Below are 25,648 nucleotides of genomic sequence, written 5' to 3' on the forward strand. Positions count from 1 at the left end.
CGGAAAGGGAAAATTAGGTAGGTTCATATTTAAACATGAATTGAGTAGAATTTCTTCCCCATCCCTAGTTATGGTATAGAACTTTCCTCTTCAATTCCAATGGAGAAAGCAGTTTTACACAAATATTTATCTTAGCATTGTGATAATCTCTGCAGTCTCTAGTGTCACCATTGATCTTTGAGAGTCAGTGTGGTATAGTAGTTAGAAGTGTCAGTCTAGGATCAGTGAGACCCACAGTCACAAACTTCACTGGGTGACTCTGGGCCAGTCACTAACTCTCAGATAAACTATCTTGCATGGTTCTTATGAGAATAAATGGGGGTCCTATGTATGCCATGCCACCTTAAGTTGCATTGCAAAAAGGCAGATATAAATGAAATGAATGAAAATAAAATTATGCAATGTTAGTATAATGCATGGCCTCAGAATGATTACTTCTCTTCCAGTAACCAAGCTGAAACCATGGAAATGTAATAACAAGTTGGTCTGCCCACACTTGGGGATAGTCTCATACTTTATGTTTTATGACACACCTTAGAAATGCAACATGTGATTCTTAAAAGTACATGTCTAATAACAAACATTCACTAGCAATAGGCACCTATTCCTTATTCTCATGGCTGCTTTAGTTATTGCTGAGACTTTTCTCTGTGCCAAACTACACATGATGTTAAATATGTGTACATATTTATCTATTGCTCTGTCTATGTCATTTATATACCTTAGATAAGCGTTTCTAGGCAATGTACATAAAAACAGACCATAAATAGTAAAGCAATAATCATTCACCATAAAGCCAAATATAAAACTGATCACTACTTTAAAATGCCTGCTGGAATAAGAAAGTCGTTGCCATGCACCTGAGGTTCAACAAGGAGGGTGCCAGTCTGATCTCATTTTGGAGGGACCACAGCTACGGAAGCATGTTTTCTAATAGTTATGAGCTGTGTAGCTTAACCCCAGGAGGAAAATTTCCACTGGCATCAATGGAAATTTTCCCTTCCAGCACTAATAATAGAGGAAATACCCATGTGTCACAATCTCTATCCCTCTCCCGTGGCTGCTATTTAAAGATTAAAAAGTGTGCACATTAAATGCCTATAGACCTTTGACTAGCATGGCATCATTTTCGGGTGCCTTCCCACTTGCCAAGGCCATGGCACACTTTTGTTTGCATGGGTTGTATGTCAAGCTACCTGTATCTGGAAATTCTGAGAGACATTTGTTCCATGAACACACAGCTCAGGATAGTCTCCTCCATTGTGACATTTGCTTGTCCCTCTCTGTGATCATCTTGGCATCTGGTGCCTTAAAGGGAGTGGGGACAACATCAGCTGTACAAGTGCAAAGGTTTTTCCTTACTCCTCTCATACATCAAGCAAAGCCAAACACCGTTTGCATTTATTGAACAGGTCAGTCCAGTACTTACTTGCACAGCAGTCTTGGCTGCTTTTCAGCACTGAACTCTTTTGCCGAGTTCCTTGAAAGTTTTGCTCGTTTATCGGTTTAAATGGGCTGCCTCCTTTGCTTTAATCACCGGCACAAACTTTGTTTCAGCAGGTCTCAAACCCAGCCTTGTAGAAGGTTTTCATCTAATTAAAGGGAGCCACAGCTGTCTCACAGATGCATTTGTTAAAGGAGCCTGGGATTCAAGTGCTCACCATTGGTCCATATAGCTCAATATTGTCTACCAGACATTGAACCTGGGACCTTCCATAAGCAAATCAGATGCTCTACTACAGAGCTATGGCTGCCATGAGTGAAAAAGCTGGCAGAAGACAGATGGGGTGTTCTGGCCCTCCATTCCTCCACACCAATGCAAATAGCCATCAGGCTGTTGGAGAAGAGGCCAAGTTTTTATCCCACCTCTGTCTACCCCCAACAGGCTAATTTTAAAAAATGCAGGCTAGTAACTTTTGTAGACTTATTTACAAGGCTGTTTTAAAGAGCCCCAGACTTTGTAAACATTCCCTTGGAGGACTCTTTAGATATTATCTGCTTGATAGTCTCTGCTTGACAGTCCCAGATGCCTTCCAGATTTTCACACTGCGAGTGTTGAAGCAGAGCTGCTGTGAGCATTGACTAGGGTGCAGTTAAATTAATAGACTAAAAACCTTTTTAAAAGACACAATTGTAAACACACTTTCTAGGCTAGAGACTAAATTTCACTGAACTCAATAGGATTGTCTCCTAAGTAAACATGTTTAGGGGCTGTATTATAAAAAAGAATTCCTAATTAATCAGGAAGCAAGTTTTTAATTAAAATTTTGAATATTTTTGTGTTTATTTATTACAAAAGAATCTATCATCTGAGCCTCAGAAGGGCCCCTCTCTAGACCACATTTCACAAGGGTAGGGCTAGGGTATTGCATTCTGGGTAAATTAAGATGGAAAGCATCCACTGCAGATGGGAGCCAGTATTAGATCCAATTCAAAAGCAGCACCTCCGCCCAGCCATCAAAGAGAGATGCCCAGGGGTCTCTGGGGGTGGGTGGTCAGTGATGATGATGCTTCCACCTGCACAGCAGCAGGAATGACAGAGGGGGAAAATATTGCACAGCCACATGGAGGGGGTGTTGGAGGGCTGGGAGCCCAGTGGCAGCACAGTGTTGAGGATCCTCTCAAGTCTGGTACTAGCCCTGTAAATAACCAGTCCTGTTATACAGGACAGTTTTGCCCTGCCTGACAGATTGCTCACCATGTATGGAGAACACATCATCAAGCTAGTTTTATTTGGTTAGCTCAGAAACAGTAAAGTATTTGAGCTGTTCTGAGCATTCCCTTGCTTTCAGCAGATGGCAATCCTGGAAGTTATAGGAATAAATATTAGAGCTACTGTTCCCCAATTTTTTTAAAAAAAAACAATCTTGGATGAGATTATCTGCATATATTTGCATATGTCTGAAACAATGGTTTGGAAGGGAAAAGGCATAATTTTAAGATGATGTGCATATTTATTTTTAAAAAGTTAATTGTGTTAAATTCAGAACATTTCAAAGTGGTATACAAGAATTTAACACATCTGTATATAATAAAAAAGCAGTTCTTACCATTCACATAAAATAACAGTATGCACAGCTGGGATCAATCCTCTAAGAAGGCTTGTCTAAATTTTTTAAAAGTCTTCAGTGGGCATCAAAAACCTAGTACAGCTGGTGCCTGCCAAATGTCCACCAGGTCAGATTTTCCACAGGTCTGGTTTTGCAGTGCCAAAGGCCCTGCTTTGGGATACTGTGGGAGGGTTTCCAGAAAAGTTGCTCAATATGACAGCTTTTAAAATGGCTGAAGCAGCAAAATTCATGCAAAAACACCAAAACTATATTATACAACTATGTACAAGTAAGCAGAGCAAAGGCTTTTTATCTTATTTTTATTTATTGTATTAAAACATATATATCCCACCTTATTTCCAAGGAAGTCAAGGGGGCATACAGCATTCTCTCTTCCCTATTTAATCCTCACAACAACCTGGTGATGTTGCTTAGGCTAAGATTCTGCCACTGGCTCAGGGTCACTCCAGGTGAGCTTCATGACTAAGTGGAAATTTAAACCCTGGTCTCCTAGGCCCTAGCCCAGTGTTTCTCAAATTTGGGTCTTCAGATGGTGTTGGGACTACAAAACTCCCACCAGCCCTAGCTAGCAGGACCAGTGGTCAGGGATAATGGGAGTTGTAGTCCAACAACAGCTAGAGTTCAAAGTTAGAGAAACACCGCTAGCCCAACACTCTAACCACTATACCACACTGGCTCTCCAGTGCTGGGCATACAAAAGGTTCAATCCCTGGCATCTCCAGTTAAAAGGACCTGGTAACTGAGGTAGGGAAGACATAATGCTGGTCAGGGTAGACAATACTGAGCTGGATAGATAGTCTGACCCTGGTACAAACCAATTTCCTATGCACAAATAAGAACAGTCCTGTTCCACTGATGTGAAGATGCATTCCACATCACTTGCATAACCCCATAGCTGCCGAATGCAAAACACAGGTACTTTTTGTAACCTGTGCCCAAGCTGCTTTTGAGAACATTCTATGTGTTTTATCTCATTCAGTCCCTTTTGAGTTTTGAGGAAAGAAGTAGCTTAAGCCAGGAAATTAACATCTGATTCTCAGAAAGTATCCAGGTTTTGTACTAGGTTGCCATCACCTACAAACAGAGTCAGAAGAATATTATGCCTTAGAAATATCTGTCCGCGATGCAGCTAAATGTGTCACAGTTGCTTTTAAACTTAAATTAAAAGCTAAAACCCAGCTATTATTTCAACATTAAAGGAAGAAAAAAGTTACCCTCCAGCAGATCTGTGCCACTTGGAATCCTTTCGAAAAGTGACTGATCAATTTTCAAAGTGCATTATGAAAGGACACTACAAAATACTGTTATAAATGTCTTCCTATTATTTCTCTATTAAAGATAGGAAGGAGACAGACAAAGCCTACTGATGTGAAATCAGCAGGAGCTTTGCCCACTTAAAGTTGAAATCTGCTTCTTGATTCCATCCTGAGGTATAATGTCACATTAGAGTGGAAGAAGGGAACTTTTTGGCCCAGTGGGGTAAGATTCTTATCTCTTCCCATCCCGCAGGCCAACTTTGGCAGGTGGGCAGAACAAGCTACCTGTTAATTACCTGATAGCATATTGACATCAGGTTACTGAGAGCTGTCCAAGTCCCTTGCACAGCGTCTCCCAAATGCCCTACAACCAGCTTGAAACTGCTGTGCAGGGGTTTTGCCAGCCCTATGCTTGGCATTTGGGAAGTGCCAAGCATAGGGCTTGCAAAACGCTTTCTTTCCCAAGCACCCAACAGCCTGCTGGTTGATTAGAGCTTTCTGATTCATGGTTAGAGGTTTCATAGTTAACCTTGTGCAAAACAGTTAAGTAAATTAACAACTTGGAAAACAGGCACCATGTGGCTCTGTAATGATAAACAGAACATAACTCTCAGTGGTGACCATCCTTATTTTTGGCAAGTGTGCTGCATCAAATCCAAAGCATGAAGGAGTGCACTTGATAATCATCACTGCTTATCCATTTCCTCCACTTCCTAAGGATAGTTTTGCCCTAGTGCGGGAGAAGCAGTAGGTAAGTACCGTATATAAGCTTAATGGGGTGCCATCCCTCTGAGGGGCTCCCTTGCTCCTGTCCAAACTGCCATAAACACCTGCTTTCTGTTTCATATGTGGTACCCATGCTTCATACTGAAGTCCGCATGGACTGTTTTGTGAGACACTTTCTCTTCATCTCCCCACCAACACTGAGGTTCCCTTTCATTCATGCTCTATCTGCCCCCATCAAGATTGTCAGGATGTATACTTCCTGTTGTGAAGGGGAGGCTTACTTCACATGGCTCTGTAATGATGCTTTGAGGACCAGCTCCCATTCCTCATTCTGTGTCTTTTACTAAGAACGTAAGAACCCTGCTGGGTTAGGCTGGTGGCTCATCTAGTCCAGGATTCTGTTCTCATGGTGGCCAACCAGATGTCTATGCAAAAGCCTACAAGCAGAACCTGGATGCAACAGCACTTTCCCACGTGTGAATATTTTCAGCCACTGATACTGAGAGGCATACTACTTCCAGTACTGAAGATTGCACACAGCCACCATGACTTGTGGCCATTGGTCGCTTTGTTTGACACTGCTGGATGCTGTTCACTGAAAGTGCAAGGAAGGTTCCTCCCCAAAACAAATATGCAAAAAAACTTACCCCTGAATCTTAAAAAAACATACCCATTTTAAGATAATCTTTTGTCATCAGCATTTCCCCTCAATTTTAATAGCTACACTAGGAACTAGTCCAAACCCTCCTTTTAGAAGTTCAGAATGAGCTACCTGCCTTTTCTGCTAGGTTAAGAACAGCTGCATGTGGTCTGTTCCAAAGGCTGTGGCCTAGGATGTGCCCACATATGTGGCACAACCATATACCATCTGCCAAGTTCATGGTTGCTGAGAGGGGACCAGAGACCTTCAATGCAGTCTAACAATTTCCTGTTCCTCCCCCCCACCCCCACCCCGAGAAGCTTGTGAGGTGAGCGCTACAGGTTCCCCAAATAGAGAAAGGTCTAAGCTAGAAATAAAGAAAAAGAGATAGCTGACAATTCAAAAGCAATTTGTAAGTGCAATCTTGTTTCTGCCCCATCTTTGTCATTCCAGCACAAAACCAAAACACACACAAGAGAGAGAAAGAAAAAGAATTTCAAATTAACACGGAAATGGCTTCTAAAAGGGAGGGCACACAAATCAAATCAAACAGGCTCTGTGATGACTGTCTTATAAGCATCCGGTCAGTCATAACTGGAACCCTGGGTAGCTCAGCCCTAAGCAGAAGTGAGTCCACCTGTGTTCAGTGGCTCTTACTCACAGGAAAACATGTGCAAGTTTGCATCTGCTCACTCTCTTCAGGCCATGTGCCAATTAGTCCATAAACATTCACCAGTTCTAGTAATTTATTCCCCCACCCACCAGGTATTATGGCATTTGATGACATAAAATAGGTTCTCGAATATGTTTTGAAAAATAAACCTTCGCCAGTTGTTTTCTGTATTGTATTTTATTTCAGATTCACAAGCAGACCTTCTATCTTTCTTTCCTCTTTTTAGCTTTCTGATGCTGCTGAAAAACTTGGCATCCTCTCAGCAAAGGAAATATTGCTCAACTCTTCAAGGATTTGCCAATCGCCTCTGCAGTGCATTGCAAGTGGCTCAGCAGGTTTTTAATATATATTTTTGCTAATCATCCACCTTGTGTTTCTAGCTCTGTTAATAAAAAAAGAAGATGGCACATGTGGCTGAGTGGGGATTTGAATTCAGGTTTAATAGATATCACTGCAATTCACAAACTACTGCCATCATAGCTTACTGGAGCATTTGCCAACCTGGTACAAAAAAATCTGGAGGGCACAAGATTAGTTATTTCCATACACACTGTTTAACATGAAACATTTCTATGTAGTTTACTTAAAACACAGTAAAATGCTTAAAGAAGAAAAAGAAATGTCTGTACCACATCAGAACAAAAGAAGAAGAAATAACATCAACAAAAGCAGAGTATCCATTAGTTTTTTTTAAAAAATCACTAAAACAGAGCACTGAATTTTGTGAACCAGAGAAATCCTGCACAATTAGGTGGATCTTCAAAAAGCATTTGAAACTTGCCACTGTTTCCCCCTCATAAACACCATGTAGGAGAGTGCCCCAGAGAGTGGGTGCCACTACTGAAAAGGCCCACTTTCAAGTTATCATACGATGACATTCTGCCAATTACAGATATTATGAGCAAAGCCTCATTGGAGTATCTGAGAGACTGGCCAAGGAGATAATGAGGAAGGTGAGGAAGGTGGTCTGTTAGGTTTCCAGATCCCAAGCTATTTAGAGCTTTACACATCAGTAATGAAAACTTGAACATGGCTTGATACCTAACAGACAGCCAGTGCAGTTATTTCAGCACAGCTGTCGTGTGCATATAACTATGGGTCTCACTGAGCACCCTAGCTGCTGCATTCTGTACTAGCTACAGCTTCCAAACCAAGAACAACAGTAGCCCCACATACAGTGCCTTACAGTAGTCTCACTGTGATATTGTCAATGCATGATGGACCACAGTAGCACTAACACAGTCACTGTCTGGAGAGCAACTGACTGACAGTACAGGATTTGGGCGAAGAAGGTACATAGACAAGAATCTAAAAAATGGAGAAACAGAGGAAGTATGGACCAAGGGGGAAAGGTGGGCAAACTTAATTGAGAAGGGCAACTGGAGCTGGTACTCAACCCCCCCACACAGACACTGCCCATCTTCACACACAAATTTCTGGGAATGTAAGTTTGAGATATTGAGCAATTACAGGAACCTGCCTTATACCAGGCCAGATTATTTGTCCATCTAGACTAGAAGTTGCCATTGTGGTTCACTCCACATAATGTCAAGTTTCAGCTCCCATCAGCCCCAGACACTATGGCCAATGGCCAGATTTGATGGGAGTCGTGGTCCAACTGTCTATGCTGATTGAAAGCAGTTCTCCAAGATCTTAGGAAAAAACCATATAGCATCATCTGTTATTACCGGATGTTTTTAAGTGGAGGTGCCACAAACTGAATGGGGCACCTTGTCAATGTGACACATATGCTCTACCACTGAGCTACAGTCCTCACCAGCCATGAGACCTGTATTCAGTGCTTTTTTTCTGGGGGGACGTGGGGGTACACATCCCTCTAAACATTTTGTGAATCTTTGTGCTTTTGTCTATTTACTGTATTTATTTTCCCCGATTTGAACTATAAAATGGTGGTTTTCTTGAGTCAAAATGAGAGTACCTATTTTTTTAGAGGGAAAAAAGCACTGCCTGTATTCATGCTTTGAACTTCTTTAGTATCAGACATGCCACTTGTGGGGGTCACCAAGAAGGCACTTCTGAGTTGTTTTACTACCACCGGCTTGCTTGCACTATTATTCTGTTTTGTCTTCAGAGGGTTTCCTAGGTTTCTGCCCAGTAGCACTGAAACAGCTACACAGTCTGAGTGCCCAGGGCAAAATTAAATTACTTTTTTCTTCTTCCGCCATGGTGATTGTTTTGGTTTTTTTTTTACGTCCCACCGCTCTCAATTTTCAGTAAGTGACTCCAGTTTCCCCCTTCTTAAATGCCCTACCAATGCAGGGCCACTCCTTGAAATTTATTGGTGGTACCAGGACTAAAAAAGACAATACAAAATGGCACCCCCTTCCCAAAGTCACGATGCAAAGTTACAAAGCACAGGAAAAGTTGCTTTGGCACCATAGGCAAAAAAATTCCACAGGCACATTTCCACCTCCCTGGCAGTAAAAATGCAAGAACAATACATTAAACAAGTCTCAGTTTGCTGCCCCTTCCTGTCACCCTACTTAGCTGCCTCTCTTTGCCTAACAAGGTCCTTATATAACATGTCATTTTTCAGAACTCCAAGCGCAACTGGACCAGGTCACTTTAGGAAAGCAATGCAGAGCTATTTGGGGCCTCAGATCCTCTGGACGATGCTGATGATGTGTTATGAACAACGCAGAGGATTTCTTTAAATGAGCTGTCTGCGCTGATATTTGTCTGAACAGCTTAGGAATTCCTTACCTCTGTGAAAATCAGTTTGGCTCGACCAAGCTGAAAAGACATGCAATCTATTACGTTTTTCATAGCAGACTGGCTCAATAGACAGGAAATCATTTGACAAGTAAAGCAGTAGGTACAATTTTTCAGATTTTGTGTTTGTACACACGAGTTCACATGCTTTGCTTGCATAATTCACTCTCTTACGAAGGACGCTGGAAGGATATGAGAGATTTTCAGACCCTCTCATTTTGCAACTGCCAAATCCAACAATATACTGTTAAGTTTGCACTGCTATTAATCTCTCTGCTTGAACTTCCATCAAGCAGTGCTTTAAATATTACTTGATTTTTTAAACGTTAACTTAATTTTTGAACAAAGATTTAAATAATACAATGGCTTGGATCCAGAGATGCTGAAGAAGAATAAAGCCTGTAGAAGGGGACTTTCCCATCCTCTCTACTCCACTGCTGCCACCTGCACACACACACCCTTAAAAAAGAAGAGCATCTCTGGAGGATTGCTGGGCTCTGTTGGACAGTGTGAGAGGCATGGCATGCCCCAATACATTTTGCTAGCTGAAGCAAAGAGCAAATTCCACATCCAGGAGCCAAACAGACTGGCCACTGAATCTTGCTTCAACACTGGCAATGGGAGAGCATCCTCCACCACACCTGAGGGTAGAAGCCTAGAAGGGGAGAGGAGGAGGCCATGGCAGGCCATATGACACACGTGCCTCTGTCCTCCAATTTCTTGCACCCACTCACTCGCTACTCCACCTGGCACCTGATCCCAGGCTGCTCAAACAAATGTTGTAACAGGTTGGCAACAGCATAACAACACGTCACCAGATAATGTGTACGCATTTGCAATGCCATTTTAAGTACCAGGCAGACACAATGCCTGCTCACTTGGGTCAAGGGGCATCCCCCCCCAGTGATGTCTGTGTCAGGAGCTCCTCCTACTCTTGAGTAGGGCCCTGGCAGAGGCACATGCCCGACTGGCATGTTCTCTCCCTCCTGGTAGTTCGTTCGGGAGCTTCAAAAGCTTTCTTCTGCCCGAACATCACAGTGACCAATGCCAACAGACACCGGCACACTTAGGGATCCACAGAGTCTTCGCAGTTCACGTGACAGACCTCAGCAACTCAGCATTTTGGCTAATCTACTTTATTTGCATATAAACACACACGGAGCACTGCAACATGGCTCCCTATCTCTCTAGCATCAGACAGCAAAGAGAAAGAACAAAGGATAATAGTCCCACTTCACGGAACACAGTTACACAAACATCCTGTCTCCGTCACTTCCCACTTTGTGGAGTCAAAACATACACCGTCATGTGATAGACAAAAATCCCATGACTGCAATCACGGAGCAGGAATTCTAACGGTCTGTGAGGCATTGGGAGAAAATGAATAGGCAAGACAGGCAACCTAGCCCAGGTCACCAATGAACAACCACCGCCAACTCCAGGGTGACGGCTCTGGAGGCAAGGAATAGCAGGGTGGTTAGGCAGACCAAGAACAGGGGCTCCAATCACCACCCAGCATCTGCAACCACATGCAGCCACCTCACTCTGCCTGGTGGTTCAGCCAGCCCTAGTGGGATTGGGTGCAGGAGGAGTGGAAGCAATAGGAGCTTCTCAAAATCAGGAACCACCAGGAGCTTCCTTTCTAAGTCAAATAAAAGCTTCTGTAGGGAATGGTTTTCATCAGAACCACAGTGCTGGAGGAAAGGCATAACAGCTTGTCCACTAGCACTAAATCAGAGCAAACATCGATCCCATTGACGTTTGTTCCAATTCAGTGGTAAACACTGGGTTTTTCCTGGAGAAAGTGGCAGGGCAAGTGGAAGAGTTCTACGTGCCTCTCCCCATGTGCTACAGTCCCAATCAGAATTAGGCCACTTGGTGACTTTTCAGGGACATGTGCAGTTCTCATCAATGATACAACGAGGTAGCTACTACGCATAATTTTACAGCTTTTAAAGTGTTTCTCAGACACACATCCGAAGATGTTCATCCTACCACCCAAATGTTACAAAAGCTACCCATCTTCAGGCAGCTTACCAGGTGGACCTTCTTAAGAATGTGTGAAGGGAAAATTGATTGCAAGTTGTATTCCCAGGATACACAAACATTCATACACAAACATTCTGAAAACAATCCACCCTGTGTGCAAGCCCCACTGAAATTAATACGGACTAAGTTTTTTATTTAAAAAAAAAACAATTTTTGCACAAAACCAATTCATTTCAGCAGGAAACTGTGCAAAGGAACTTCCCCATGGATTCCACACACCCATGCATCCCAGTGTTTGTAGGTCTAATATTCTTGCTAAGGGCTTGATAGAAAAAACACCGCTCTTACTTTCACAAATGAATATTGTGCAGTGGTAGATTTTGACTGTGCACAAGTCATAGATGTGCTTCAACCAGAGTCATATTTTTCATCAAGCCAAGCTATTAACCACAGTTTTGTGAGCATGCTACTGCTTCACCATATGGCAGCTCAGCCCACATGATGTCATGCTAGCTCAGTGATATCAGACCCCACACTATGCTTGTTTCTCTCACTCATATTGCACATAGCTAGTCCTCAGAGATGGGCAAACCTGTCAGTTTCAGTTTCTCTCTGTTTCACATTTCCCCACTCTTTAGTTCTCTGTATTCCCTTTGTGATATTTTTACAGCATTATTTCATTAGCATTTTAGCGTGAACATCTCCTAATTTACACGTTTCTTTTGCAAAGGACTCCCTGCTAATATAATGCATATATAATATATTTGTAGTAGTACTATATGCTCACCTATGGCTAGTAGATGCATATTTGCTTGCTCTATTTTGCTAGAATTGCTGCTTTTGAATTATGGTGCTGGAGGAGACTCTTGAGAGTCCCATGGACTGCAAGAAGATCAAACCTATCCATTCTTAAGGAAATCAGCCCTGAGTGCTCACTGGAAGGACAGATCGTGAAGCTGAGGCTCCAATACTTTGGCCACCTCATGAGAAGAGAAGAATCCCTGGAAAAGACCCTGAGGTTGGGAAAGATGGAGGACACAAGGAGAAGGGGACGACAGAGGACGAGATGGTTGGATAGTGTTCTCGAAGCCACAAACATGAGTCTGACCAAACTGTGGGAGGCAGTGGAAGACAGAAGTGCCTGGCGTGCTCTGGTCCATGGGGTCACGAAGAGTCAGGCACTACCAAACGACTAAACAACAACAACATTTTGCTAGAGAACTACATTGCAAAATTCAGCTAAGTGCCAATTTTGAAGGAGGGCTTGTGTTCCGGTTCGCATGTTGTTTTGGAAAGTGTGAAATAGGTATGTTCACCTTTAAAGAATCCCTGCTATACCTTAGGGGACTAGCAGCAGCCCAATAAAATTGCAAGCTATTATGACTTCATTACTCCTGGAGGACCAAGGAAAGAAAAACATGATAAGAGAACAAAGCAGTGGAGATTTTCCACAGCTGGGGTATGTAATGTAATGACAGACCCATCCACCTGCCTTCCATATCTAGTTCTTAAAAGCAAGAGAACACAAGCTCCAAATCCTCACCTGGAAGCATTACCTATAAATGCACGTCTTGGATTTGATGCACATACAGTACTGGTCTCATCCTCCAGATGCCGTCATTAGTATAATATCTGGTATAGTATGAGACACAGGATGTAACATCTCTTGGAGCACCCTTCAGTGATCTAGCAGGTTTCATACTGGATAACACCTTTATAGACCCAGGTTCCAGCAACAATAGTTGGCAAAGAACACAAGTTACTTATATGCTTTCCAGGTTCATAGCCATGTTGGTTTGAAGTAGCTGGTTAAATATGAAGAGACTTGGTCTTTGTAGCACCCTAAAGATTAATGCACTTTATTTTTTAGAGCACAAGCATTTCGAGACTACAGTCCACTTCATCAGCTGTTTAAGTATTATGAGACTGTTAACCTGCTTTTCCAGTTTGAAGCACAGAGCACTCGATAGCAATTGACTAACCTCAATTAAAAATGCATCAAGGTGGCTATTGACTAACCTCAATTAAAAATGCATCAGCCTTCAACTCGGTATCCTCCAAATGTTTTGGACTACAACTCCCATCAGCCCTGATCAACATGCAGATTTGGAGGGCACCAGCCTGGTGAAGGCAGTCAACATGCCGGGCTAAGGCTGATAGGCTCTTTAGTCCAAAACCTCAGTAGGGCAACAGGTTAGCAAAGGCTGCCATACTCCGTTATAAAAACAGCAGCAGCAACAACAACAACAACCATCACAAAAACAGCAAAGCAGCTGCCTTAAAAAAAGAAAAGTATCAGACAGTGCAAACAAAGGAAATCAAGGTAAGCAGAGAACAAGTTACCCAAAACAAAAATGGATAAATGGATCTCCAAAAAACCAAGAACTCTACAGTCTGCTACTAAGTATGCCTATTTTGTATTTCTACCAGAAAGGTCTGTCCTGTTGGTTTCATTTATCAGCAATAAGTCATTTAAATATACTGGTCCCAGGTCATAATCAGCACTTTGAATGGTGCCCAAAAATTGTTAGGCAGCTCATGAAATCATTTCGTGTTTTGTTTTATTCATTACTGTTTATATCCTGGCTTTCTACCAATTGCACCCAATGCTGTAAACAATACAGTAAAGCACACATCTACAATAAACTAACAACAGTAGTACACAAAAGAGCAGCACAGAAGTGGAGAGACAGGAACCAAAAAGACTGAAATGGGTTAAACAGAAGCAACCAAGTGAGGGCAGCTGTTTTTAATTTTATAAAGAACTGCCTTGGCAGAATCTTCATTATGATGCAATACACCTTTATTCCTTCATCAGATATTTGAATGGAAAAGATACATACTTGTTCGGGGTGAAACCTTGATTAATGCAATTCCAATTTTGTGCCAATTCCTTGATCTACTACCTTATGTTCCATACCTGTACCTGAACCAAAGAGTTTCTGGTGTATGAATTCAGCCATGAATCAGGGTGATATATGGGGCAGAAACCTCCCTTTTGGTATTCTAAAAATTCAGAGTATGTCTGAGCTTTCAACAAAGGGAAATAATCTTATCTACCTCCTTTGCTTTTAGGTTTTGTTCTCATCTTCTGAAAAGATGTTTACACTTCATGCAAGCCTTCTAAACACTATTATTCTTTTAACATGAGATAGCACTGTGCTGTTTGGCAATAAACTAAGCCAAATGCAGGAGTAGCCAATAAGACAAGATTCATTATTATAACCACTAACTAGCTCTACTATGAACATGCTGTCAATCCTATACACACCTATATTGGAGCAAAACTCATTGAACAAGTTCAGTATCTGAGTAAACACACATAGGATTGTACTGTAAGACTTAGTTGCCTCCAAAATCCAGGGTTAATGCACCGGTGTTGTGATGTTAAGTAACGCTATAGCACAGAAAGCTTTGCAAATGCTAAGCCTGACAGATCAAGGCAACCTCCACTGCAAGAACATGCCACTGCAATACAGATAGTGTGCCTAGATACCAAAAGGTAGAAGAGCTCTTGTAACTTTATACAAGGGAGCTTTAGTGAGTGCAACTCATCATGCAGGGATCAGAAAAGCTATGACTGCTGAATTTTCCTCTACTTCTGCACATAATTAAGAGGTACAGAATCTCTGGTCTCATTGCATCTGGTGATTCTAACAATAAGCTTTGCATGAGCTTAGCTGCTAGATTGAAGGAGAACTCTTTGTATGATGAAATCATCAAATCTTGCAAGAGGTAAGTATGTTAAAATTAGAATGTACATACTGTATAATGGCATGGCCAATGGAAATTGTAGTCCAACAACATCTGGAGGGTTCTGTCTTACAAATAAGGGAAGATTGACAATGACCAGGTACATGCATTGAGTAGCAGCGAGCATTACTCTTGACCATTCGTAAATATTAGAGTAAGCTGCAACAGAGATGGCGTGATCATGGTCCATTGTAATCAGTGGAAGTCATGCCATTGATTCTAGTGACAGATGGACTCTTATGTTAATTGCATGCACTATTATTTCACACTAGCTAAATTTGATTAGAAGGGATGGGAAGATTCTACTCCTTTACCTGAATCCTTCTGCTCTACCCCTCACCCTCCCATCCATCAATGAAGTCATGCCCTAGAATTGCCATGCAGGGTTGGAACGGTGAGCTAGCAAGCATAATCTTGTCACATGCTGCTTTTTCATTTCCCCCATAGGAATGAATGTTAACCATTCACTTATACGGCATGAGCTAAGGGATACAGTTTCTTCTTATTATTAAAGATTTTCTTGTTTTACAGAAGGAAGTGTAACATCTCTCATATTTTTTCCATGTAACATTTTTACAAATCCATTTCATTTGTTGAGACATTAGGGGGAGGGGGGAAAAAGGGGGGTGGAGGGAGGGAAGATGGGTGGGGTGGGGTCGGGTGGCGATGTTTCTATGTTTCAAACCCTTAATGTATGTAGGGTTTGGTGTCAGCGTTGCTTGTGCTGTTCACTTGTGTTCCTTTGGTGGTGAGAGAGGTTGGGGTTGGCCTAGGATGTGGTTGTTTGTTTGCGATTGGCTGTGGTGATCTTTGCTTTCATGTGAGTGGGGTGGGTGGGTGTTTTGGATCAGGTTAGCCATATTGATTTGTATGCTGTTGGTGGATTCTTGTCATTGTCTTGTTGGGCTGTGTATGTGATAAAGGGGAGGCATACCGGGGTAAAGGCGTCTTCTTCTGTTTGACCCCATGTCAGTTTCAGTTTATTGGTTAATTTTTCTAGTACGGCTGTTTTCCATACTATTTGGTACCATTGGTCCATGCTTACTCCTGACAGGTCCCTCCAGTGTCTGGTTAAGCTAAGGGATACAGTTAAACCTTGCCCTGGTAATCCATGAATGTAAAATGAGAAGGTCCTCCTTTCAGCTGTGTCTCATAATGCTACCTGTTTATCTCTTGCACCACCGGAGCCATTACAAACTAAGCTAAACTGTATATGGATGGTCTTATGTTTGGCCGTCTGGACAAAGGTAAGCCACAAGCCCTGGCTTAGGTGGCACACTAAGCCAAATCATGGTCTAAGATCAGCACAGGAGCAAAATGACTGGAGGGGAGCAAAGCAGCGGCAATCTCCTCACCGGAAGCCTGAACATTTACTCATTCATGCTAGGTTTGGCTTTGTGTTATGTGCAAACTGGGCCATAATACCAAAAGGAAAGCTAACACTGTACAGTGTTCAACATGAGTTGGTCATTATGAAATATCCTTTTGTGCCCTTTAGAAGAATCTTAAAATACAACAGAGTATCAGAACAAGAGATTCAAGTTGCTTAAATTTTGTTCCCTTGATTTCAGCATTCTGCACCTTGGCTTGTTCAGATTCTGGTTTTGCCTCCCAAGGTTTATATCAGAAGGGTACATCTCTTGGTGGAGGTGAGACACACATAATAATGCAAACACAGCTTAGATCCCATTGAACGTGAAAGCTCATACCACAGCCCTGCACCTACAGTATGTGTGCATCTGAATAACATACTGTAATGCCTTTCCCATTATGAAGCTGTCTGGATTTGTTGGCAGGGAGGGGAAGCATTACAGTTTGGTTGGACACCGTTTTTAAAAGATGAAAAACTATCCCAGGGAGGCTGATGCATCAGCTTTGTTGCATCTTCTGTGCCTGAAGCTTTCAGTAAACAAGCAGTGACATGAATGAAATCTCCCCAGCAAAAGACTGCGTTGAGCAGCTCCCACGTAACAAAATTTTATTTCTTCTCTCTCTCTGTCTCTCAGCTTCAGTTACAGTTCTACCATTTCCTGTGGAAAAACGAAGGCTTTTGAAGTGTGTGTGTGTGTGTGTGTGTGTGTGTGTGTGTGTGCGCAATATGCAGCCCAAACATATGAGAAGCCTCTACAAAAATATACACAGCAGCGAAGAGGGAGACAAAACAGAGGTACTCAGCCAAACACTCGGTCCTGGAGTTCACTGCAGATGTTATAGTAAATAATGCTCAGAGACGTCCCCCTCCCCAAATATCTCTTTCCTCCCTCCCACCATGCCATCCACTGTAGCTGCAGTTTCTGGGGGAGGGGAGGGAGTACCACATGTGTTTTTTATCCTTATCCACACATATACCTACTGAAAAGGAAAAGCCAGGAATGTCAGGAAGTTTCCTCTGCCTCCGCCACCAGTCCTTAACAGAACTGTGCACATTTCTGGAGATGCACAAGTGAGGATAATAATAACAATCCTGGTCCCCGTCTCTTCCCCCCACCAGACATCCCTAGATCTGTATGATTCAAACCTTATGGAGAGCCATCAACAGTTCAGTGCTTTGCTCACAAATGGGAGTCGGGAGAGAGATGAGTGGGAAAGAGGCTGGTAAAGTGAAAAGAGGGTCAAAATTCAACGAAGAAGCTGGTATCCATCCCAGGTTCTCAGCTTTTCCATGTTCCATTAAAATTGTTAGAAGTTAAGGGGTGGAAAGGACTTGGGGACTGTAAAAAGGTAGGTTTCTTAAAATAATTATACTGCTACCTCACATTAAAAATAAAATAAAAACCTACTTAGCAGTCTCAGAATGAAGAGGACATAGGAAGGAACTGGAATGAGGAAGCAGCAGGGTGGGGCTTATTCATGATTGCCTCAAGCCCAAACCTGAAAGCAACCACCAAGCCCTGTCCTTGGTGAGCCACTAAGCAGAAGAAGGAAAAATGGGACAGGATCCAATGGCCTTGTCCTGCAAATTGGAGGAGACCTTGAGCTTTCCTTGAGCTGTGTGCACACATGCATGGGGACAACAGCAATGGCTTTTTGAATGCACATGCACCCAGTTTTTAGAATCAGTTAAGGGCCGCATTCATATTTCAGTGTCCTCATGTGCTTTCTGTGCCACGTGTGCCAAAGGTTTGATGTGAAGCACACTGTCAGCCCTCCATTGTTCAGTGTAAAACCTACAGACACAAACTTCCCCAGACTAGGCAAGCAAACTAGCTTCCAAACTAGCTGGCAAGAAATATGGTGACCGTCACAGCTGTGAACAGAGGGAGCATAAAGTACCTCTCAGTGGTGGCTGGTGCCCGTTGGGACTAGTAAAACAGAAGGCAGAGCAGTCTACAGTAGGTGATGCCAAAGCCAATGACAGGCAGAGCCAGCTAATTTGTCTCCTTCCTCCTCCCGACTGAGATGAAGGAAGAGGAAACCTGCAGCCAGAGCCACTCTCTGGATTGGATGTAAGTGAGAAAGTAGACAGATGGGCAGACTGAGCTCAGTGGGGCAGTGCCCCGTTCCACCCAACGCGCTCGCTGCAGCTGGTACCTCTGCGGTTACCTTTGTTGAAGAAAGATCACAAATTTGCACATCCCCTCCCCTTTCCAGAGTATCCTTGGTATGAGAAAATCCAGACTGAGGGAGAGGGAACATGTGTGGAGGCAGCAATTTGGAGGAGGTCATATGGACAATGGCAAATTAATGGAGGTGCAGGAAGCTTATAATCCACTTCAGACAACAGTATGGATGGGCCTCGTGTGGCTGAACTAGAGTAGTGGCAACGAAGATTAATCAGTGATATATCCAAAGCCATTTTGAAGTTGTTAATCTGAAGTCTCTGGGAAGCTGGGAGCTGGCACTTTTCCCATCACCTGGGCTGAGGATTCCTTCCCCTTTTGTAGTGTGCCAAACCAGCTGCTTCTTAACTGGCTGTGGCACATCTGGAAAGTGTGCAAAGTCCAGTGGGATTTGGTGAAACCAAGGAGCCAAGCTCCCCAACAGTTGCTCATGCAACTATTTGCTTACTGTTTTATACAACCGTGTCGTACTGCAATTGCTTTCTGTATGCTGGGCCTTTTAAAAATATTTTGCTGATTTTATTTGTGTTTTACTGATAATTTTAGTGTGTGCACCACTTAAGACAGTTTAATGATTCAGAGGTCTATACAAAATAAGAATAAATAAATGTAACATACTGAAGGTTTGAGGGAGGCTGAGGAGAATAATGTCGAAAGCTGCCTTATAGCGAGTCAGACCATTACTCAAACCTGTCTACACTGACTGGCAGGGGCTCTCCAGGATTTCAGACTATCCCTGCCTGGAGATACCAGGGATTGAACCTGGGCCCTTCTGTATGCAAGGCAGATGCTCTGCCCCTGAGCTATAGCCCTTCCCCTAAGAAGTAGGTTATTATTCTAGAAGCCAGCCAGGTTTACAGATGGGTAGATTTTAAAGCAGATCCCTGAAGCATTGTGAATAAAAGAATGCAAGCGATCTAAGATGGTGATGAAGCCAACCTAGGTGGAATAATTCCCCCAGAATGCCCAACAATGCATTATACAGGGTACAGGAGAAAGACAGCCCTCTTGAACATCCCTACCACCCCCCCAAAAACTGCTTCCCTATTACCCATCTCCATGCACTACAGGTAGACATGAAGTGCGGCCATCTACAACACAGTCTCACCATTTCTACACCATTATCAGAGCAAGAGGCAATATTTCAGGAACACTTCTGTTCAGATTTCTTACCAGAACTACATTTTAACTAGTGACTACACAAGTGGGTGCAAAGCACAACCACATTCAGCATGGCCATGAGCATCTCTGCACAAGAAATGTCTGGGCACAGCACACAACCCTTAGCTCCAAGCAGTTTAGATGAGCATAGTTCACAAGCTTTCTCCTCAGCACTAGAACTGCAGTGTACATCTCTCCACTGAAAACAATTACAGGTATGCAGCCCACAGCCCGCTTCAACACAGATACTATCAGAGGAAACAGAATACCACCTTCTCTAGAACCACCAGACACCTTGTCTTTACAGTGTACAGCCCTTCTCCAAAGACAACCACAGAATACAGCTCTCCATCAAAATTGGGCGCAAAGTATAGCCTTATGAAAGAACACAATTAACAGTAGACTGAAGCTGCCACATTCCAGAGCAGGGAAGAGACCTTCTTATTCAACAGCTGCACAGCAGGCAGAAACTGAAGCTTTTCCCTGTATGGAGATTCGGTGATGAGCAGCAACTCATTTCTCTCTGGCATGCTACACAGGAGCCCTGTCAGAGGAGTGAATTGGCAACCTTGGGAGAGCAGCTTATTCCATTGTTACAGGTAAGTGGAAATCAAGTTCAGCCACTTAGCGTTAGCATCAAGAGCATGGATGTAAAACCAACAACAGTGGATGAGAAATAACATCCCAACTGCACTGCCACTCCCCCACCCCACCCCAACAATTCCAAGGTACCTCTCAGGAAACACCATTAATTTTCACAATCAAATAATGAGTTTAATGGGAGCTGACTCCCAAGTAAGCACAACAAAAGTGACTGGAGATGCCTCCGAGTTCATGTACAGATTTACAGCACAACCCTAGACACCAGTCTCATCTCTTCACTGAGGCTTCTCTCCCATAAGGAACAAGAAGACCACCAGCTCTGGAAGCCACAAGCCTGCATAAAGATTGCAGTCTAATAATGGCAAGCAAACTTTGCAGGTGCAACTCCCATACAAGTCATCCTTTGGCCATTCCTGCCCACAAGATGTTTGGTCTTCTTCTGTAAGGGCCAAACACTGTATGATGTCTCTCCTCCTGGGTGGCCCTGGGAGGTGCACAGACATCTCCCCCATCCACCCCTAGTGGGCAGGCTGCGCGCACGCACGCCAAGAGCGCGCCCGGCCTGCAGCCCTCTCCCCCCTCCCGTCCCTGGCACTCCAACAACAACAGGTGGGCAGGGCCCTGCGCATCGCCCGCCTGACTCACCGCTGGCGTTTTTCCCGCAGATGAGGTGCTGGTAAGGCTGCAGCAGCCCCCACAGCTCCGAGTCGTTGTTGACCGTCTGCTCCAGGGACTCCAGCGTAAACTTTGGCGCTTCGTTGCTGTGGTGGTGGTTGGTGGCGGCGGCGGCGGCGCTGCTGCTGCCGCTGCTCTCTCGGTCCTTGTTGTCCGAAGCGGCGGCAGGAGCTGCTCCAGAAGCCGGAGGAGGCAGAGCGGCGGCGGCGCCCGAGCACTGGCCCCGGTGGTGGTGCGGCGGTGGCGGCGGCGGCGGCAGCTGCGGGGGGTTGTTTGGGTGCTGTTGCGCCGGGAGGTGGTGCAGGTGGGGCTGGGGGTGGGGCGCGGCGGCCCCGGCGCCCAGCTGCAGGACCCTGGCGTAGATCTCTCGGAAGAGGTTCTCCATGCAGGCGGTCAGGTAGATGGCGGCGTGCTCGTGGATGCGCACGGCCACCCGGCTGTCCACCATCCAGCGGTAGAACTTGCCCACCGAGAAGGTGAGGCCGCAGCGGGTCGACTTGCCTCGGCTGAAGCGGTCGCCGCCGCTGCTGCTCATGTTGTAGAGCGAGAGCGCGCCCAGGGCGGCCGCCGTGCAGCTGGAAGCCAGGCTCCAGCCCAGGACGATCTCCATGGCGCTCTGCACCTCGTACCTGGTGCACTTGGCGAAGCGCAGGCTCAGGCGCTGAGCCTCTCGGGCCAGCCGGACCAGCGCGCGGCTGACCAAGGTGGAGAGTCTGGCCAGGGCATCTTTGGAAGGGGGGGCTCCGCCGCCGCCGCTGCTGATGGTGGTGGTGGAGCTGGCGACGCTGCTGGAGCTGGCGGCGGCGCCCACCCCCACCGGCCCCCTGGCCTCTTTGCGCTGCAGGAGGAGGAGAACCGCCTCCACCTCGTCGAGGCTCCAGGGGACCTCCTCAAGGTCAGGCAGCAGCCTGGAGCAGTGCTGCTCGGCGCAGTCCAGCACTTCGGAGTCTTCCACCAGGACAGTGTTGACGGTGTCAAAGCTGTTGTGTCTACTGTGCATCGAGTCAGTTAGATGCTGCCAGCCGTTTCCTCCATAGGGGTGAGCCGCGTGGGGGGAATCGGAGCAGCACAGAGACAAGTTGGAGGACCGGACGGAGTCTGCCGCACCACCATAACCCGAGTCGAGGGTCAGATCTTCCAGCGTCCTCACCACCGTCTTACCTCTCCTTGCCATCGCTGCACTTCATACTGCACCAGCAGGAAACTTTGAGAAGAGAAAGTAACAGACCTGCGCCCTCCTCCTCCTCCTCCTCTCTCACGTACTTATTTCGCAGCTTCCTCGCTTTGGCACGCGCGCAGAGCAGCTCCTTCGCGATCAAAATAAAGAAATGCCGCCGCCGCCGCCACCCGCAAACGCGAAGCGCACAGGCATGGGAGAGAGCGCGCGAGCGAGCGCGGCCAAAGGATCGCGGCGTCGAAGGTCCCTCGGTCTCTTCGCCAACTCCCGGCGGCGGCAGCAGGGCAGCAGCAGCAGCAGCAGCAGCGCTGGCCGCCTCGGGTGCTTGTCTCCTCCTCGGTTCCCTGACTCCTGCACTGCACTAGCCCGCAAAACCCAAGCCAACCAAAGAACGGCAGAGGCGGGAGGGGCGGCTGGGAGAAGAGGCGAGGCTAATGCAAATCGCACGCGGAGAGATCCAATGGGAGCGCCGATGCTAATTTCATTGCTACCTTTCTCCCACCCAACCCTCCCTCTCCCCTCGCGTCACTTTCCCCTCCCCTTCTCCCTCTCTCTTCTTTTTGGAATTCGTAGTGGGATCCACAGGCTCTCCAAGCCTTCTCGCTCTCGCTCTCTCCCGCGTTCGCTTGGGTGTGCTGAGCTGGAAGTGGGTGGTGGGTTTCCTTCGTCGCTGTCTCGAGCCCGCTCCAGGGTGATTTTATTTGTCTTTCTCCGTTACTCTGCAGTTGAGAAGTGCGGGGAGAGAGAGAGAGAGAGATGAGGGGAAGGAAAAATAGGGCCAAAAGTGTGTGTGAGAGAGGAACCCGCAGGATATATTTAGCTGATCCAAAATAGACGGTGGGAATGAGCAGCAGTGATTTTCGTTTGCTGGACCAGCCCTACAAATTCCAGACTTGGCATGCATTTATTTCTCTGAAGCAGGTAGTAGAAATTAGAAACCAAGATACGAAGGCTGCAGCAGCGGCAGCTGCAGATTCTTGCCGGAGTGCCTGTCGTCTCCCCCCTTCAAGTTGCTTTGCACACTACAGCCCAGAAATATTAGCATTCCAGCTCAGAGCCAGGAAACCGTTTTGGGATGTGTGGCATCTCCTCTGCAGGTGAGGACCTGTAGTCTCATGCGTTTTCCTTAACGTGTGCTGTGGGGCTGCGGGGTGTGTGTGAAGGGATCCGAGCACCGTTGGCACTGGCTACAGAATGCATCGTTATAGGGGAGCCCAGATGGCGCAGCAACACGTACTTCAAAACAAGGAGGAGGGTGAAGAAAAAGAGCCTCTGCGTGGTGCAGAGTAATGGATTTGCTCGAGCCTTTCCTAACCAGCCAAAGATTATCTAACGCCAACTCAAAACACGAGCCCTCGAGGTGCCTAGTTGTAATACACATATATCCCAATCATGATTATGAAGCTGTGTATTGATAGTTTATGTTTAATCCTGAGCTGCCTTGGAGGACGCAGTTCACTGTGGGGAAACTGTATGCAGGTTACATTAAACTGAAAACGAAGCTCTTCCCAGAAATATCTTGGCACTGGGATGCAGAAGCTGTAGCCCTCCAGATGCTGGCTCCAGATCCCACCGTCCCTGACTGTTGCCCCTGCTAGCTGGGGCAGATGGGAGTTGGAGTCCCAACCTCTAGAGGGCTGCAGGTTTCCCCCAGCCTTCTGTCATCTATCCTTTAAGCCAGGATGTCAAACCTCAGGCCCTGCTGGGTTATCAGATTTGATACAGAGCATCTCAGTGCACTCTACACAATGGAACTATTTCAGAGCCAAGAAGCCCCAAATGGGGAATGGCATTAGAAACAATGGCATCTACTACTCCTGGTGCTTCCACATGGCTGGGAAAAAACTCAGCAATCTCAGTGTATTTCAGTGACCATTTGGAAAGGAAGGACACTGGCATGGCCACTTGGGGGTTTGCCTATAAAGCCCACTATTTAAACAGCAAAAGATCTTGCAGTGTCACCAAGATCCACTGTAACCCTACATTTACTCAAGATTTTAGATTGTAAGCACCTTGGGGCAGGGACCTGCCATCCTGTACTTTGTAAAGCACCAGCCACACTGGTGTGTTTGTCAGAAACAGCTGGTGCAGCAGCTCCCTGCTCACGCTGTCAGCTCAACAGTCAGCTGCAGAGGTGAGCCAAACAGCCTAGAAGAGGCTGGGCAGGGAAGTCCCACAAGAGAGTGAGACACACTCAGACAGCCAGGGGCTAAAAGCACAGCAAGCAACACATTTAGAGGCAGTTCCAAGAAGGGAGAGAAAGCAGTACAGATAACCATTTACAGCAGCCTTCCATTGCCACAGGTAAGCTCGCCCATACTGGAGGGGCACTGACATAAAAAAGCCACCAGAAGATGGCGCTTTGCCAAGGGCCTTCTCAAACCTGGAGGCAGCCCTGGCAGGCGACATGCTTCACCCACAAACTTTTGAGAGCCAGTGCGGTATAGTGGTTAAGAGCAGTGGACTCGTAATCTGGGGAACCGGGTTCGCGTGTCCGCTCCTCCACATGCAGCTGCTGGGTGACCTAGGGCCAGTCACACTTCTTTGAAGTCTCTCAGCCCCACTCACCTCACAGAGTGTTTGTTGTGGGGGAGGAAGGGAAAGGAGAATGTTAGCCGCTTTGAGACTCCTTAAAGGGAGTGAAAGGCGGGATATCAAATCCAAACTCCTCTTCTTCTTTCACCTGAACCTGGCACACTGGCTGCCCAGGAATTCTTCTGCTCTCAACACACTGGATTAGCTAATTTGCCAGTGGGAGTGGTTGTAGCACCTTCAGGAGACCAGGTCCAGAACTAAGAAGAGGTTACAGAAAGTAAAGGCATGACCAGTGGCAGGACAAGAGGGTGGTAGAGCTCAGAGGCAAACAGTGTAGACCAGGACAGATACCCTGCGTCTTCGGGGGCAATATTTTTGAAGGGTGAAACAGAAATGGATTTGTAATCTATTTGTCATCAGAGACACTGAGTCAGCAGATCCCTTTAAAATATAGTTTTATTTGGAAATGTTTATGATTTGAAACACTTCAAGTTCCTACTCTGTTACTGATTTATGTGCTACTCTCTCAATGGTTACCATCAGCATTCATTTCCTTGTCCATCTTTTCTCAAGTTTGCTCCTTTTTCTGTTACTGTTTATTTTTTTAAAGAATGTCTTAAATAAAGAAAACAAGTAGCAGATTTTGTCTCCCTCTATGGGACAGCAATTATTCATGCCTGTCCCAAGCATACTGATCTGCCAGGGGGAAATGTCTGAGCAAATATTAATTATAACATGCAATAATTTTCCTGCAGAAATTCATATGAGATTTCACCTGAAGCGACATAGATTTCACACAGCACACGTAGATAAAGAAGAAACTGACAGGAAGTTCACACAAATAGGAAATGCCACTGAGCTTTTAAAAGGCCCTTCCTAATGGGTTGGATTCCAAAATGGGAGTCCAGGAACCATTTTTTTAAAATTACAATTAATAGATGAATAATGAACACACTAGATATTACAGTCAACATACTGGAACAACTACAACTGATGGAAAGGCTTTTGTTGACTCTCACAGCAAGAGTCCAGTGTGGATACTGTAGCTTTTGTTGCATAACAGGAACAAATAAGGTCAAAATAACAAGTCAGAAAG

At 45.2% G+C, this 25,648-nt stretch overlaps 1 protein-coding gene across 5 annotated transcripts in view; it reads right to left on the reverse strand.

The window, feature by feature from the left end:
* Positions 1-24,439, reverse strand: part of ABTB3 (ankyrin repeat and BTB domain containing 3) — a 213,370-nt gene extending 188,931 nt beyond the window's left edge. For all 5 annotated transcript variants that reach the window (XM_081928197.1, XM_081928198.1, XM_081928195.1 and 2 more), the window contains exon 1: positions 20,811-24,439. In XM_081928197.1, the coding sequence (XP_081784323.1) occupies positions 20,811-22,014 (1,204 nt within the window). In that variant the 5' untranslated portion in view covers positions 22,015-24,439. The remainder of the gene's footprint in view (positions 1-20,810) is intronic.
* Positions 24,440-25,648: the final 1,209 nt, after the last annotated feature.

Source organism: Podarcis melisellensis, assembly GCF_964234715.1.
Source record: "Podarcis melisellensis genome assembly, chromosome: 10".
In the NCBI taxonomy this organism is placed as follows: Eukaryota; Metazoa; Chordata; class Lepidosauria; order Squamata; family Lacertidae; genus Podarcis; species Podarcis melisellensis.